General features: G+C 41.9%; 1 protein-coding gene across 1 annotated transcript in view; it reads right to left on the bottom strand.

The window, feature by feature from the left end:
* Positions 1-17,052, bottom strand: part of SASH1 (SAM and SH3 domain containing 1) — a 233,926-nt gene that overhangs the window by 24,834 nt on the left and 192,040 nt on the right. Inside the window, exons 9-10 of the mRNA XM_011964815.1 lie at positions 10,305-10,437; positions 4,849-5,195 (exon numbers count right to left, since the gene is read on the bottom strand). Coding sequence (XP_011820205.1) covers positions 4,849-5,195; positions 10,305-10,437 — 480 coding nt within the window. The remainder of the gene's footprint in view (positions 1-4,848; positions 5,196-10,304; positions 10,438-17,052) is intronic.

Raw genomic sequence — 17,052 nt, forward strand, 5'->3', positions numbered from 1 at the left:
CAGAAAGAAAACGGATGAATCGGTGACTGTCTTTGACCACACTCTTTAATTTCAATAGGACAAATGCTGATGTTATAAAGAATGAAAACTTTATTATCCTTTTAGGTGGTTGCAAAACTTCACAGAACTGCTTATATCTTAGTGATTTTTGTATTTGCAGAACTTGGTTAAAATTCACTGTTGTTTTTCTGGTAACTTTTTTCATGGAACAGCTTATATCTTAGTGATTTTTGTATTTGCAGAACTTGGTTCAAATTCACTGTTGTTTTTCTAGTAAAAGCCTCTGAGCGACCACCCTGCGCCCCGCAACGCACATTAATGTTACAACTAATTATCTTTTTTAAACATCAGTAATGAAAGTTTAATTGTAGATTCAGGGTTCAATATTTTGTATTACCAGCTTCTCAGAGAAGTCTAATGAACAGCTATTAAATGGAAGAAATGAACAGAAAAGTACAATGTATTAGGTTGGTGCAAAAATAATTGCGGTTTTGCCATTATTTTCAATGGCAAAAACTTTGATTACTTCTGCACCAACCTAATATACTATAAGTATTGCTTATTTATTTAAAAAAATATATAAAATTAACTGAATTGATAAAGTAGAAACATCCTAGAAAGAAAATGCCTAGGTTTTTGAAATCTCAAAAATCTAGACGCAAATCCTGGTTCTGCCACTTACTTGCTGTGTTATCTCAGGTAAAGTACTTACACTCTCTGAGCTTTAGATTCATTATTAAAATAATACTTATATCACATTTGAAGCCTTCTAGCGCACTGCCTGGCACAAGGCAGACACTCTACGAAATGCTGGTTTCTTCCATTACTTTTCATTAAGGCTATACTGAGAATGTGGTAGTCATCCTGGCAGCTGTTATATTGAAGTTGAGGCTTAGTTAACATTATAAATATGCAAATGCAGAGGTGGAGCTTTGTTCTGGGCCTTACAATCTAATCTGGGAGTTCAACTATAAAATCGGAGCATACCAGGAATGGGCCACAAAGTGAGAGATGGCCACTGGGGTACAGGGGAAGGCCAAAAGATAAGGAAAGCATTTCATGACAACCGACATCAGGATGACTCAGAGCTGTTCTTCTTCACCAGTGCTGTTGCTGCTGCTGTTTTAAATAATCTACTACCAATTTATTTTCTAATAGACATTATCCTAATTCTATATTAAATATCAATGAGCAATGTGATTTCTTTTATCGTCAACTTAACTGGACCTATATCTATTCTATAGAAAGAGAAAAACCTTTCTGCACAAACATATTCACCAAATCACCTAACTGGGTAAGCAATGTTATGACCACTTCTCAAGGCTAATTTTTAACATTAACTTTCTCTTTCCAGCTTATAATGCCATGTACATTTCCTCCTTCTTGCAAAAGCAGTGATTTTATTCTAGTTTCTTTCCTGTGACTCAGGGCTTCACAGACACGGTATGGCGCCCAGATGCCTCATTATTGTATGGTTTTGCATGTCCCTGCTTTAAACTACAGCATCTACTGCAATGTTGGAGCCCGAGTTATTTCTGATGCATATGAAATAACTGACAAAGAATTTATGTGGAAACTATGACTGCAATAAATTAGAATCTCATTTAAGTTTTCATATGCCTATTGTATGCCTTTATTTCTAAAATGAAAAACTTAAAGAATGGACTAGTTTTCTTAACTACCAACTAAAACCTCTTCCAATGATAGACTAAGATATCTGGAATTGATTCTTTTTAACAGTGGAGGAGTGACAAAGAATATAACAATAAAGATTGCTTGAATTAATTTCTAGCTTTTTCTGTAAGATCAAGTAGTTCTTTAACAGCATTCCTTCAAAAGAGAAAATGGTCTGTAAAGAGACTCATAAAAAATAAATCAGTATATCAACCAGCCTTTAACATTGATGACCTAAATAAATGAAGCCTAAATGAAGTTTTTTTAGTTCATACACCTCCTGTACTGATAATTATAAAAACACTTTAGATAGATGCTTGGGATGAGGAGGGCTAGTCAATGGAATGGTCATGCAGTTGGAAACACATGTTTTGGGGTTGAATTTAAAAATGGACAAAATTGCAAAATGTCATGCATGTCTGTTCTCTCAAACAAAAATTGAATGACCAAATAAAATACGAGACAAGTGACCACTTCCAGTGAATACAAAGCATTATCATTTCCCTGAGGTTTCATCAAGCAAATATGGCATTTTTGAAAGACAAAGAGATTGAGGTTGAAGAATAAAGGAAACTTTTAGATAAAATGAAAGAAATACATGACAAGGAGAATGGAAAATAACTTTTTAAATAAATCTAGCAAAGAAATAAAATTAGTCCCTTTTTAAAAAAGTTATTTCTATTGTAAGATAGAATGCTTATTTCCTCTTACATTCTCTGGATAATTAGAAAGTTAAATTTTGATTGTACAACTGTACTACAAGAAAAGGAATATGCAAATATATAACTTCCTATTGAACACATAGTTTTACAAGTGTTGAAACTGTCCATTACTGTCTCAGGCTCACAGTATTTTAAAAATACTCAGCTTCAGACTGATACTTGACATAGGGATTACACAACAGCACATTAGGTGCGGGTGGTGCCTGGAGGGATTACACAACAGCATGTTAGGTGGGGGTGTTGCCTGGAAATGAGCTTGCCCAGATGTCTATACTCATTGTCAGTGAAGAATTAATCACTGGTCCACAACGCTAACTAGCACAAATCCCAGAAATATAACTTCTAGAGACAAAGCCCTCATGGAGTTATAGTACGAATCCGACAATAAGTAACATGAGAGGCACATCAACAATTCAAGGTGCTCAAATTGGGAAAATTCTCAGTATTACATGATGTAAACTCAGAGGTGAGTCATCAATTAACAGACGAAGTGGGTCTGTTCTATCAAGGTCATGTCAAAAGGTACAAGAGCAGACGAACTGGGCAGAACACTTCTGAAAGTAAAAAATAAATACATAAAACTAAGACTGGTTATTTTTCAAAATATCTGTGAGTCAGAGCAAACCAGAGGCTGAATGAGTGAGAAAGAGAATTGTTATTCTAAAGCAATAACTCAATCAATGAAAAACTGTTGCCATGATACAGAAAGAGACAGAAGAAAAGTTCCCGCTACATACTAGCAGTATTAAAAGTATTGCAAGAATTACACGAATATGAAAGGACAGAAAATAAGATCTAGGGAGGAAGTCAACACGTGGAAATACTTGGAAAATCCAGGGGCTAGGAAGGACCTAACGATTCTTTTACAACAGAGAAAGTCGTTTTAAGAATGGCATTGACCAATCCATCTTTACTTTCACAAAAGCAGAACCCGACTGAATGAATTTAAATTACACTAATTGTCTGGGGAAGAACATCCTGTTCATGAATGTGAAGGCCCCCTGGGAAAACCACTATTGAAGGATACTCTACTCTTTCAGATCTTTAAAAGGGCCCACAGCCAACCGTCCTGAGCAGATCAAGCAAGGTGCCAGGTGACAGAGGGCCAAGAGCTCTACTTCCTCATTGTGCACCATTTTATATGGGCCACTGTGCAAACTAAAAGTTAGGTGGGAATTTCAGAAGGAAAAATATCTATATTCTGAAGTTCAAAGTAAGTCATGCCTTGAAAATAAATCTTACTAGGTCTCTGATCAGCCAGTATTAAAAGTGAAAAACATCCCCTATTCTTTCAAAGTGAGTACTTCATTCCTTGCTGAGTACAGAAGAATCTATAGGCTAGGGGAAGGCATTTCCAAATGTCGATTTGTTTATAAAGATAAGAACATTGAATAGACTTAAGTAAAACAAAAAGGCTCCCATTTTTGTTGTTAGATTTACCAATTTTCTGCTTGCCTCTACTAATAATATAAATGTGCTTTATAATGTTTTCAAATCACCGAATTGGTGACTGTGATGATGGCAGTTTTTCCATGAGCCTGCTCCTATTGTTTTAATTTTAAAACCAAGAGCAAGCATCTCTTTCCAGGGTGAAATGCCCTTCTGTTTTGAATCAGCTTCTTTGAGGTCAAGTAACACAATGGCCGAGAATCAAGACAGCCACTCCTGGAGGCAGCCAAACCCCACCCCTGTACCCTGGAAGCCCCTCTCTGGATCAGCTTCAATGCTTATTTTAATGGGCACTCAAACAGCTTCATCTGACAAGAGGAGAAATGGAAGAGAAGGTGAAAGTTGCCTGGAAGTGAAAGCAGGATTTGAAATTGAAGGTGATGGTGGGATGTGCCCTGACGTCATGAGCAGGAGAGAGGGGAGAAAGCCAGTCCCCTCAGAAGAAAGGCCATAATGCTTGACTGCACATCACAGAAATGACAAGGCCGTCCTCGGGACCACCTTTGTGACTCACAGACTTCTGGTGGATTCTCAAGAGAACCCTTTTAGTACAGCGGTCGACCGTGGCGGCCCACTTCCTCTTTGCCTCCTCATCCTCCTCCAGCAGGCACCGCCTCAGGTCCTGTCTCTCAGCCTTGCTCAGGGTCCTGTCTGAGGCAGGCCGCACTAGCTGGGTCAGGTTCAGGTGGCTGTACAGGCTCCTCTCCACCACGTAGGTGATATTGAACTCGCTGACCGAGGTGCGCCCGCGCACCCTCCTGCCGGGGAAGCCGCAGCTCCCGCCCCCTTTGCCTTTCTGCCGGAGCAGCTGCAGGTCACAGGTGGTGCTGGTGATGCCTTTTCTGGAGGGACGCTGGCAGAGAAAAGCTCTGGAACAGGAATAATTAGTATCCGTTTTCTTCAAGCGGATTTGCTTCCGGACACTCTGAAACTCCTCCAGGGACACCAGAAGGTGGTGCCTGCGACGGTGGTTGTCATAGAAGCAAACACCATCTGTACTTACCCCGTGGCTCAGGGACCCGAGACTCTTCTTCATCTCCCCCTCGGTGAGGGAGCGGGACACTTTCTGGGCCTTTTCTTCTTCTGGGTAGGAGAAGAATGTCCCCATCTTCTTGGGGGGCTTAATCAGGCCCCGACTCTCTCCTTTGCTGAAGGTTTTGACCAACTTCCGGCCAGCCCCCCAGGTGTCCAGGCTGCTGGAGGATGGAGACGTGGTGAGAGAGTCTGAGTCATCTTCGGGAGGTTTCTCAGGAGAGCCATCAAAGAAAAAAGGCTTCTTGTGCACACCAGAGTAGAGGGCGGACCGTTCATCCAGGACCGGCGAATTCTCGAACACGTGCTCCTCCCCACCTGGAGGGAAATCAACAGAATCTCTTGTGAACACACCTTTGCATTCTTGCATACGTCTTTCTTTACACCCACCACCCTGCAAAAAATAAGCTAGCCCATATAGATAGCTAGCCCACAGCAATATCTTTCTCCGTATCATGACCCTCTTTATAAACTCAGCTCCCACTTACATATGTACAGAAAAATGAAAATATACTGTGAAAATATATGGTTTCACATGAGCTTAACGTTAAAAGGTTTCAGATGTGTTTTCTCCTTCTTTAAATATCTTTGTAGACCTAACACCTTCACAGTCGTATTTAAAATGTCATTTGCAAAATCTAAGCTAGCCATAATCACAATATGCCTTAGCATTTCGAGATAATGTCCTCCCCAGTTTGTAAATGCAACCCTCTGAAACTAGGAATCAGGATCTTTCCCCCTTCTGAAAGGCACTCCTTTATGTTGGCTCTGGTGACTTTTTATAGTTGGAGTGTGATAAATGTCATATGGCTGACAGTGATTGTTTTATTGGTACATATGCCATTTGAGCGATTAAATCTCCAAGGAAGTTTTGGTGGGGAGAAACACTATAAAGGGTTGTATCCTGCAAATGTGACTGACAAATCATCTCCAGCTGACAGGCCAAATGTAAAAAGTCAGGAAACTCAGTGATCCCGGCCAGATACTCCCATCAACTCAGGCCTTGCTAGGAAGCAACAAGGGCGTTTAAGGGCCCTGACACGCAGGCAGCTCCAGGGTCCCACTGGTCTCAGGGATTCCAGCTCTTGAAGCCCTCACTGGAGCCAGGTGGCAAGCCAAGCCCTCCAGAGCCCAGTGGAAAGGTTTGGACTTGCTGGCAGGAAAATCGAGTTCTTTTCCGCATGTGTTATGTGAACAGATGTGAGAAAAGAAGTAGGTCAAACTGTGGGTGTAGCGATCCCAACTGGCTGTGTCCCTTTAATTATAGGGAAACTTTGAGCTCTGCAGCTTTCCACCCGCTGAATTGTGAAGAGGAAAAAAGGAAAAGTTCCTTGGAACAGAAGGATGGCACTAAATATATCAGCTGGGACGAGGGCGCCAGTGTGTGGTAAATGTCAGAGAAAAGGGGAGCTATGCTCAGTTCAGAGCAAAACTCAGAGGGGGAAAGAACGACAGCAGTCCTTTAAAATTCTAAAAATGGCTTACTTTCCCAATTGATGGGATTTACAGGTACAAATCTAACAACAACGAAAAAAAGAACAGCTGCTATTAAATACAACCAAAGGTCAACTTTACATTCATGTCCAGCAGACGCTGGTGGGGAGGGTGGGAAGTGGGAAAGAAGATGTAAAAATCTGCCTGGCCCATAGTCCCCTGAAGAATCAGGGATCTTTCAGGGGGACTTTAAAGGTAGGATTTGGGGTTCTAACAGAAATTCACCAGCCCAGAGGCAGGGTACAAATACCCTGGAAGTTTCCCGCTCCTTCCTCAGGACACCTGACTGACAAGGTGTGAAGACCAAGGGTTCTTATGCTGTTGGAAATAAAAATGGCAACCTCTTCTAGTTACAGTCTACCCTCCACTTCCAAGAAGAAGTGACTGAGCCAAGACTAGAGGCACAACCTGTGGCAGAGGCAGCCCAACCATGGACTTCTCTATTAAAGTCGTCGAGTGTGGTTGTGGCTTCACCATCTGCCCAGGTGTCCATGCAGATGTGCAAAGGCCCTTCTCCACCCATAGTCCTAAGGGGTTTCAGAGAATTCAGGTGAGTCGACCCTGCGTATCCTAAGGATCTGTCACTCAGCAGCTGTTTTGGACATTTTCTGGGCTCTGTGCTTAGGATTGTCATCAGAGATTCCAATACTTTGGTGTCACATCTAAGTCTGGAACCAGCTGGTGAACGCATGTCCATAACGAATGTAGCTCTATTCTCGGGTTCAGGAAAGTCAGCATCTGGTAAGGGGTTGTGAGGGATATGTAGTGAATGCTTCCCAAGAGGCTGCATCTGCTGGTGCTGAGGGCAGGCCTCCTGTAGTGCAGACTGTAGTGCACTGGGCCTGACCAGTGGCCTGGAATCCCAACCTTGACCTGGACTGCTTGAACTTGGAGCATTTCTTCTCTCATCCTTCTCTGACTTAAGCATACAACTCTCCTACTGGAAGAGTGACCGTCAAGATGAGCTCACTCCATCACATTTGCTGGGATTTCCTTCACACGAAGGCCTCCATCTATCTTCTTCAGCTGAGACTGGCTTACCAAAGGCAAGGTGATTTTGGGCAGGAGGAGAGAGGTAGGCTATGGGCTGACTTAATGCCAGGAACTCAGGGGTATGCTCTGCATTCAGCCCGACTCTGCCACTCACAGTTCCATAACCTTGGGCAATTACTTCCTGGCTCTGAGGCTCTGTTTCCTTGTCTGTAATAATGCCTACCTATCTTTCCATAATATCCCTGGCAAAGCTGTTGTGATGATAACAGTAAACATTATCCTCATAAAAGAGTTACGTGAAGGTGCTGTATGAGCTGAAAAGCTTCCTACAAAACTGGTGATTCATTCCTGGAGAGAACTGAGTGCGAGCAATGAGGGAAGGAAGGGTGTCCATTCTATGGCAAAGACACAGAAATGGGCAGGTAAAGGGCACTGATGTAGCCTAGATTAAAGACCGGCCAGGGTTGTCCACGCCAGGATAAGGACTTGAAACCCAGGGTGCAAGGGTGAGAGTGAGTGAAGAACTGATTTCTCTCCTGGCTTTCCAAGGACTTCAGACCTGGTTGGGGAGAGAGGTGGCAACGGAGTGAGAACACGCAGCTGTCAGGAAGCAGGCTGCCTGGACATCGTGCTGGGTCTTCTGCTGGCTGGTTGAGTGGCCAGGAGTCAATTACTTAGCCTCTTTGAGTCTCAGTTTCCTCATTTCTGAAATGAGGATGGTGTAAGTGCTTACTTCTGGTAGCTATTCTGAGGATGACATTAAAGAGAACATAAAATCTAAAGTGTTTGGGAAAGTGCCCGGCACGTGGCATGCCCTCAATACATGATAATTATCATGCAGACAACTTGGTATTAGCACAGGCACGCAGGAAGTTAAAGGATCAACCCTTTGTAAGTCCAAGGGCGGGGGAGTTGGGAGGGTGCCTCCTGGAGTATGAATCCTTCCTGCTCTGCGAGATGGACAGGGGCCAAGGTAGCCTCTTCCAAGTACCACTGCGAGTGAGGACCCTCAGAGAGTTCTCTGTTGTGCAGGGGTTGGAGGAAGTTCCAGTTTAGTGGGGAATTGGGAGGTAACCCAAAGCAGGCACCTTGAGCAACACACACACCTGGGGCCTCTCCTGAGAAGACGGTGAGCTTGGCCAGTGGCAACTCAGCTCCCTGACTCATCAGATGCCAGAGTGTACCTTAGGATTGGAGCTCACTAAATCCGTCTTCCATCTGTGAAGCCTGATTTGTGCCCAGATAAATTAAAGTTCAGAGCCAGAATTCCATATGGTTATTACTTTTTACTCTAGAGTTACCCCTTTCGGTATATTTTTCCTTTTCAACCAATGCCTCTCAAAGATAGTTGGACTGATTTATTCTGACATAAATATGCAAATTACAATGTTTGTATTTTTAATCATGTTATTCTAGTGGAAAGGCTACCTTAACACACCACTATCATGTGTGAAGGGCCCACTGGGGAACAGGCACAGGACTAGGTACTTTACCCACATTATCTCAGTTATGGATGAACCTCACCCATCTATTTGTTATATTTGAGACTTGATTTTGGCCGAGTGTTCATGAGATTTGTTACAAAGTGTGCCCTTAAAGTTGAATGTTGGCAATCCCATATGGTTCTCCCTAACAGTACCAACTGACACTGTCTGTGATTGCAGTAACGGTCGCCACAGCGTACATTCAATACTGTGGAATTCACAACTGGTGGGCAGGTATTAAAACACCCAAATGTAAAATCAGCATTGTATCCAAATGTAAACAGAATTACCACGCAAAAAGATACCCTTATGAAACCCCAGAATTGAAAACAACCCTAGTTTACGAAATTGGCCATAAAGCTGATTTCTCTCCCTATGTTTTTCTTTTCCCTTCTAATGCCCATTCTCTCACAGTTACCCACTTAGCTTCAGTATTATTCTAAGGGATTTAAACCCATGAATAATAGCAAACACAAATTAAAAGCAGCAATACAAACAAAAAACCCTTATCTTTGCAAATAAGGGGAAATTCATTTCTTTACATGACTTTATTTTATTTCTATATAACAAAAATGCCTCTACAAAAATAATTTAAAACCTACATGTTAAAATTTGGAATTCCTCACAATGTAGATATGACATTTTAACAAGTAATGTGCTTTTTTTAAAGCATATTCTTTCCAGTATTTTTATCCAATTCAATTATTATCATTTTTCAAACAGAAAAATCTTATTTTTTAATTTTACCTTTTTGGGGAGAATTTATAAGATACTGCAAATGCACATTACTAACAAGAGAGATGAATAAGGTTGAGATTTGAACTGTCATAATTATACTTCAAAGGTTAACTATTCATTTCAATAAATCCAAGTTGATGTCTCCTTTGACATTATTGTTTCACCTGGCTAACTCCAGCAATACAAGTCTTAAAGATTCCCTTAGAATCCTAGGTCCTTAAAGCCCCCATTTGAATTGAGACTTGAGACTCTCTACAGGAAGAACAAATCATCCCTGAGAAACTGAAAGGGATATTAGGTGCTTTGATTATTAGGCATTTCTTCAAAATGTACATACACGAAATTTGATCTAAATTCACTGAGCAAGAACCATAGTCCTTTTTGGGATTGGAGACTCATGTGAAAAAGTTAGAAAGTTTATATAAAACGGTATAAGCTCATACATGAAGCTACACTACACCTCGAGAAAATTTCCATTTCCCATCTTTTAAATTTAAATGACTAAGCACCCCAAACGCCTGACACCAGGACCTTTCATTCCATCACATCATCGCATCTGAGCATCACTCTTCTGGCAGGCACAGTTCTGCCAGATTTAGCCAGAGCTCAATGCATTTTCCACTTGAAATCGTATCCCTTTTCTACTAAGAAACTGACCCCAAATGATTTCTTTTGGAATAACCAGGGTGGAGTTTGCCTTTTTTTTTTTTTTTTTTACCTTCAGTGCTGGGTTTTTTCATTTCTTCCACCCTAATTAGTTTCTTTCTGACTCTGCGAGTGGAGTTTACCAGCTTGTGTAACCTCTTAAACTTCACCGACTCCTCGGTCTCATCATCCGATTGTTCTCTTGACTGGCAAAGAAACAAAGGAAAAGTTAATCAGGTAATTGCTCCAAGCTTTGCCTGTGCGGCTGGATATAGCTGGCCTTGCTGCCAGTCTGATCCTCGGCAGCTCTGTTGCTGAACTTGGGGAACCAACAAATTTACCCAAGAGGTTTACAAAGCACCACATACCATCTTAAGGTCTAATTCGGGGTAGAATTAGGTCCTAGGTAAGGAAACACACATCCTTGCCCTCAACTGGCCTGTGGTGGCATCTGTCTCAGCTACTTCCTTGTCCTCTTTTAGGAGGACTCCGGCAGGACTCTCCCTCCAATGCTGGCCCTGTAATTCCAGTTTCACTGCTGTGGTTTGGGTCAGGCTCTCATCTGTCTGGCCCATCAGGACTTGCTGTTTAACGTGGTCATCAACTACTTCTCCAAACCAAAATTCTGTTGACTTTTTCCAGCCCTCCCCCAAAAATCAAAAACAGCAGGGCAGGAAAGGGAAAGAGATGCAAACAGCCTCTTCCATCCCATTGGCTAAGACTGTCTGCCACATTGCAGCCAGCCCTTCCGCCTCTCCCGGCTCCTTCTAAGGGATCACAAGGCGAATGTGAGGACAGACCCTGCATTCCTCCAAGAGAGACAAGGGAAAAGGCTGACCTTTCAGCCATACAGTACAGTCCATATTCCCCACAGCCCATTGCACTTTGCAGGGAGTCAGCATGCTCAGGCCCAGCTGTTTTCCCTCAAGTATCAAACATTACAGAGAGAGGGAAAAAAATCTCTCTCTGCAGCAGTGACCCAGGCTAAAAACAATCCTTTCCTTGTGAACGAAATGAGCGTTTCATTTCTAAGTCAGCTCCAACATTCAATATGCAGCTTCCTCTGTTGTATCTGTTCAAAATGTGAAACAGCAAAAGAGGTCTCCGGCTAAATGAGCGTGCAGCACGGGTGCGTGGGCATGCCTGGGAGCAGCCGCCTCGGCACACCCTGTGCAGCGGATGAGCAATTCCAGCTCACATCGCATGTCCTGACAACAACCTTCTCTCCATTTCCTCCAACCCCGTTCATGGAATAGTAGGAAGACAAATGCCCCAAACGAACACACAAAACAAAAACAAGCCCCATCTCTGAACACGAGTCTAATGTAGAGACTTTTTCTCCTGAAGAAAAGCTCTCACTAATCTCAGTGTTACAGACAGTAAAACAGATAAGCAAGAGTTGCAGATAATACCTCAAGAGAAGAAGAGGTAGAGTTTCTATGCATTACTTAGGCATAAAAATGGTGCATGTTGTGAGTCCTCTTTGCACTATGGCACAAACATTAGTACAAGGATAGTAAGGGATATAAACAACTGATTTCCTGGCCTCTGTCCTCACCCTGAAACTCAAGGCATGGAGCCATGGTACTTTCTCCCCGTATGACTATCAGCAAACTGTTTACTGACTTGTGGTTAACTATAAACCTAACATCAGCAAGTCACCAGGCAGAAGTGTTTCTCAGACTTCTCTTCTGTAAAGTGTATCGATATCTATGTCCAATTTCTCTAAAATTCCTAGATAAAATGTTGCCTGCAAGTGTCAGAATTAAAGCTAAGTACTGGGTACCTGGTAATAAAGAATGGGAACTGGACTCCCAGGGGAGAAGCTACACTGGATGCTGGCAATTAGGCTTAAAACTGAAAATAAAAAAAAAAATTAGAATAATAAGTGTAGTTCCTAATACAGAATGGCATTGTCTGGTTTGAGTTTCATTTCTACTTGGTTGAATTGTTGACGTGTGATGAAACGGCTGGAGCGGTCAACCAGAGGAATGAGAACTTGGTTAACCCTCATTCTGGGTAACCAGCACCTGAAAAACCCACAGCGCATGGAATTACATATAAACATTTAAAAACATTCTGCCCTCTTGATGTAGCTCAAAAGCCAAGCAATTCTAATGGAAGAATAATCAACATTATGTTATAGAAAGTCTCTAACTATCAATGGGACAAACCCAGAATATGTCTCTCACCCTCACATTTACAAATGTTGAAATCAAATGAAAATGCAATAGGTACAGATTGTTTGTAATCAAAGTATAAGAAGCTGTGTTATAGGATGAAAATTACTGATGTGTATACCTCATACCTAGTTTGCTGGTTGTTGGTGGTGGTGGTGTGGGTATGTGTATGCATGGGATAGTGGACAGTAAGAAGAGAAATGGGGTATAGAAAAAAGTAATACAAAAATTTTAGTCCACAAAGACACAAATCATTATATGCAGTAGAGTGAACTTTCCAAGGAGAAATCAAAATAGTTAAACCAGGACAGTAGATTTAAAGGTGTTGCCTTCCTCATAAAGTCCTAGTTTCCTCTGCCCAGATTCACTGTGGCAAAAAATAACATATTTCAGGTACTTATTTCATTGTTTTCACAAGTTCCATTTATTTTTGAGAAACATACCTTTGAATTATACCTTCGAATTATACTTCTTTATACCTTTGATTTAATGCTATTTTTATTTTTCTAGAAAAATCAAGATTTGGAGGTGTTTGTCATTGACAAATCACAAACCATGGCAACCAAGTCCTTCTTTTCCATGATTATGTTTTGGACACTAGACAAGATAGATGTGGCACAATTTATATGAAGAAAAATGCAACATAAAACCCAGGTCATCCAAGAAATGTGTGTGTGTGTGTGTGTGTGTGTGTGTGTGTGTGTGTGTGTGAAACAGAAATTTTCCTAGAAGTCAGGCTAGAAGTTACTTAAGTTCAACAACCTATCCCAAGAATGTATTGCTGTATCCATGATATTGATGGAGAGGTGTTGACTTCTCACTTCCTACTGAGTACAGAGGAAAAAAGGCTTGTGAAATATTTGCCTTTGAAAAATTCTCTCCAGCTGTTTTAACAGAAAAACACTGTAAAAGCCTTGCATTTCTTCTAAACTGGAGAGTAAATCTTGAATTCCTCATGTCATATTTCTCTTTTTAAGTATATTCCACTTCCCAAATGCTGAAAATAACATAGCATGTCTTTCTTTTTTTTCTTTTTTTCTTTTTGAGATGGAGTCTTGCTCTCTCTCCCAGGCTGGAGTGCAATGGCGCGATCTTGGCTCACTGCAACCCCCACCTCCTGGGTTCAAGTGATTCTCCAGCCTCAGTCTCCTGACTAGCTGGGATTACAGGCACACACAACCATACCCAGCTAATTTTTGTATTTTTGTAGAGATGGGGTTTTGCCATGGTGGCCAGGCTGGTCTTGAACTCCTGACCTCAGGTGATCTGCCCAACCTCGGCCTCTCAAAGTGCTAGGATTACAGGCGTGAGCCACCATGCCGGGACAGCACGTCTTTTTATTCAGGAAATGTACCACCAGGGATGGGGGCTTGAGAATTTTTATATTTATAAATATCAAAAATATATAATTTTTAAATTCAAATACTATGTATATTTTAAAAGAAATCTTCCTATGTGAAGAACTTTGTAGAAGATAGAGGAAATCTGCATTGTATATAAAATAAATGATTGATTTTAGGAAATAGGCTCAGCACTATTATAGAACAGGTTTTAAATAAACTAAAGTTAAAAAATAAAAGTATATATTCACACACATTCAAACATGAGATAGTGTGGCCTCCCCTCCCTTGTCCCACCCTGGGTCAGAGTTAAATAGCTCATCTTCTAAACGAGAAGGTGAGCTCAATCATACAGACAGCTCCTCACCAGAAAACCTTCAAGAGAAAAAGGCAACTTATCCCACCAAACATTGTGGAAAAGTGGATTTCCAATACTGTAAACAGAAACATTTGATTTCCAGCCTCTCCTCTGCAGACTTTTTCCAGCAGAAAGCCCATATGGCTCAACTTTTAATTACTTTGGCTAATGCTATATGTAGTAATTCTGTGGTGAATGCTTAAGTGTTTCATTTCTGGTTTCCATAGCAACATTACATCAGATTGCAGACAGCTGGCTCCACAGTTTTAAACCATAACAAATTGACCAAGCCAAGACACAAAACTATAGCTGCTTTAAAGAGATAGCACACCATTCGCCGGCCAGACCGCTGAATGAGGAACCTATGGGGCCCGTTTGGCACCCGGAGGAGGGTGGAGCCTCCCTCCTTCCCAGCTTCTTTTGGAACAAGTGTATCCTTGACACATCTGCAATGTTCTAATAGGAAAGACATGGAGCCAGCGTGGAGAACTTTTTATAACACAGCTATACGCTGGATGATCAGAAAAAAAGGAACAAAATGAATAGCATCTGTAAGTACAAACATTTGTGTGCTCACTAAACGCATCCCCTCACTGCTCCAAGTAAACCTGTCACTGCTGGTAGGTAACAGATACTTCACCGGACCCTGTAACAGTTCTTGGGACTACAGAGTGCAGAGTAAATCCTTTCCAAAAGCCATATGGCACAGCTGTGCAGGCACAGTGGCAATGTGCTGCAATAAAGGTTAAAACAAACTTGCAAGGAGCAACTAGACCCTTTGGAGGACCGCTTGAGACCGCCACGCTGATCACAGGATTACAACTCTGCCCTTTGCAGAAGCGCTCTCACTCAGCTTGTTTCCCTAGCTCAAAACACACAACACGCTGTCACAATTAACACCCAGACTAAGCCCACTTATCTCCCCCGGCGCCACATAACACCGAGAGATATTTAAACATTTCTCAAAAGCAATTTGAAACTGGAAATGTACTTGCTTGTGAAATTCACACTGGTCTGTCTAACCTAGTGCATGATCAGACATATATGCTTCAACTTTCTAGGTCGGCTGTGCCACAGCATTAATCTTAAAGTTAAGAGAAGGAAGCCAATCAGATATAAGCTTATGAAAACCAATGTGCAACACTGTCTGAATGCAAGTCCTCCCCAGGAAAAGCCTCCACAATTCACAGCTGAGCCATATTGTCTCAAATTCTCAAAACAATATTCACTATTCTCCAAAAGTTACGCATTTTCACTGGTGAAAATGCCAGGCAAAAAAGTTCAGGGTTACCAGGTAGGGAAGTACACAGAGGAAGAAGGGCAAATTTAGAGGAATTTAAGAAGGAAAGAGAGAGAAACATCATAGGCAGGAGCAGCAAAAACTTTTACTTGAAGCAACAGAAAACACATTCTTCCTTTCCCATTAAACGCATTCAGTGACTTACCGGCTTCGGCATTTAGCAAGTCTAAGGGGCAATTCTGAAGACGTCCGGTACCTCCCACCCCCCTCCCCACTCGGAGAGTGTCTTCACTCTTGTGGCATCAACTCCGCAATATCAAAATTAGGATTAGGCACTCCTGGAACATGTCTCTGTGGAGTTACATGATCAGGCAGGCTCCACCGTCACAGCTCAGTATCCGAAGGAGAAAGGGGAAGACACTGGATTCAATTAGCTTCTTTCTGCTTGCTGACTGATTCCCCAGTCGCTTGCTAACTGCATAACTTGCAAGAAAGGCATAAGTCATCAGCTCTAAGCAAATCTCCTATTCACCACAAGGAAAAAAGGGAGTGTTGTGCATGGCCAACAATCCCTGTTTTCACTGAGGAAGGCTCTCTGACCTCCTGCTGGCCTCCAGTTCCTTAATTACTGTCTATGGAATTCCAGAGACAGAAAAAAGAACGCGAGAATCTGAGCAAATCCAGGACAAGGAGGACAAGGACTAACCCTTAAAAAGATCTCTTTTGCAGACATTCTTCTGAACACCCCCTTAAGGGAGTAGTCTCAATTGAAAATAGACACCTTCTGATGGCTATTTTTGAAATTACTGAATTAAAACTTATGATTATGGTTTTCTCCTAGAGTTGTCACTTTCTCTCTCCCCATTCCTTTTTAAAATTTTAACAACCAGAGTAAATGTAGGATATTTCCCCTTCATTGGTGCTTCTAAAACTCTCTTAACAAATTGTTTTAATGCCCATTTCAAAGCATCTGAGTTCTGCATTCTAGAAATGTGAGCATGAGGACTGTGTCACAAGATGATCATTTAATTTTCTCAAGGATCTCAGGGGAGCCGCTAGGCACATGCTGTTACTTAAACAGAACATTGTCTAAACAACACAGGACTAAAAACCCATACAAAGTCTCCATGACGTGGGCTGCAAGTCACGTTTGTCTTTTCAGGGCTAAGTTCATTTACTTGGGTAAGTCACTTATTCCCACAGCACAGTTTGAGCTGCTTGTTTCTAGATGTCCCTCCTATTGGGTGAGTCTTGATGTATGATGCTTGAGCCCATCTCTTTATAGGACACCACACAACATAAAATACCTAGCTACACAGGACTCAGGGATGCGTATGAACCACTGTCCCTCCTTAAAATGACAGAAATTTAGAGTTTACCTAAACTAAAAACAGCCAGGCACAGTGGCTCACACCTGTAATCCCAACATTTTGGGAGGCTGAGGTGGGCGGATCACTTGAGGCCAGGAGATCGAGATCAGCCTGGGCAACATGGTGAAAACCTGTCTCTACTAAAACTACAAAAATTAGTCAGGCGTGCTGGCATACACCAGTAATCCCAGCTACTCAGGAGGCTGGGATAGGAGGATGGGTTGAGCCCGGGAGGCAGAGGCTGCAGTGAGCCAAGATTGCCCTACTACACTCCAGCTTGGGTGACAGAGTGAGACTCCGTCTCAAACAACAACAACAACAACAACAAAAGGG

This window comes from Mandrillus leucophaeus, unplaced genomic scaffold (assembly GCF_000951045.1).
Source record: "Mandrillus leucophaeus isolate KB7577 unplaced genomic scaffold, Mleu.le_1.0 Scaffold708, whole genome shotgun sequence".
Lineage (NCBI taxonomy): Eukaryota > Metazoa > Chordata > Mammalia > Primates > Cercopithecidae > Mandrillus > Mandrillus leucophaeus.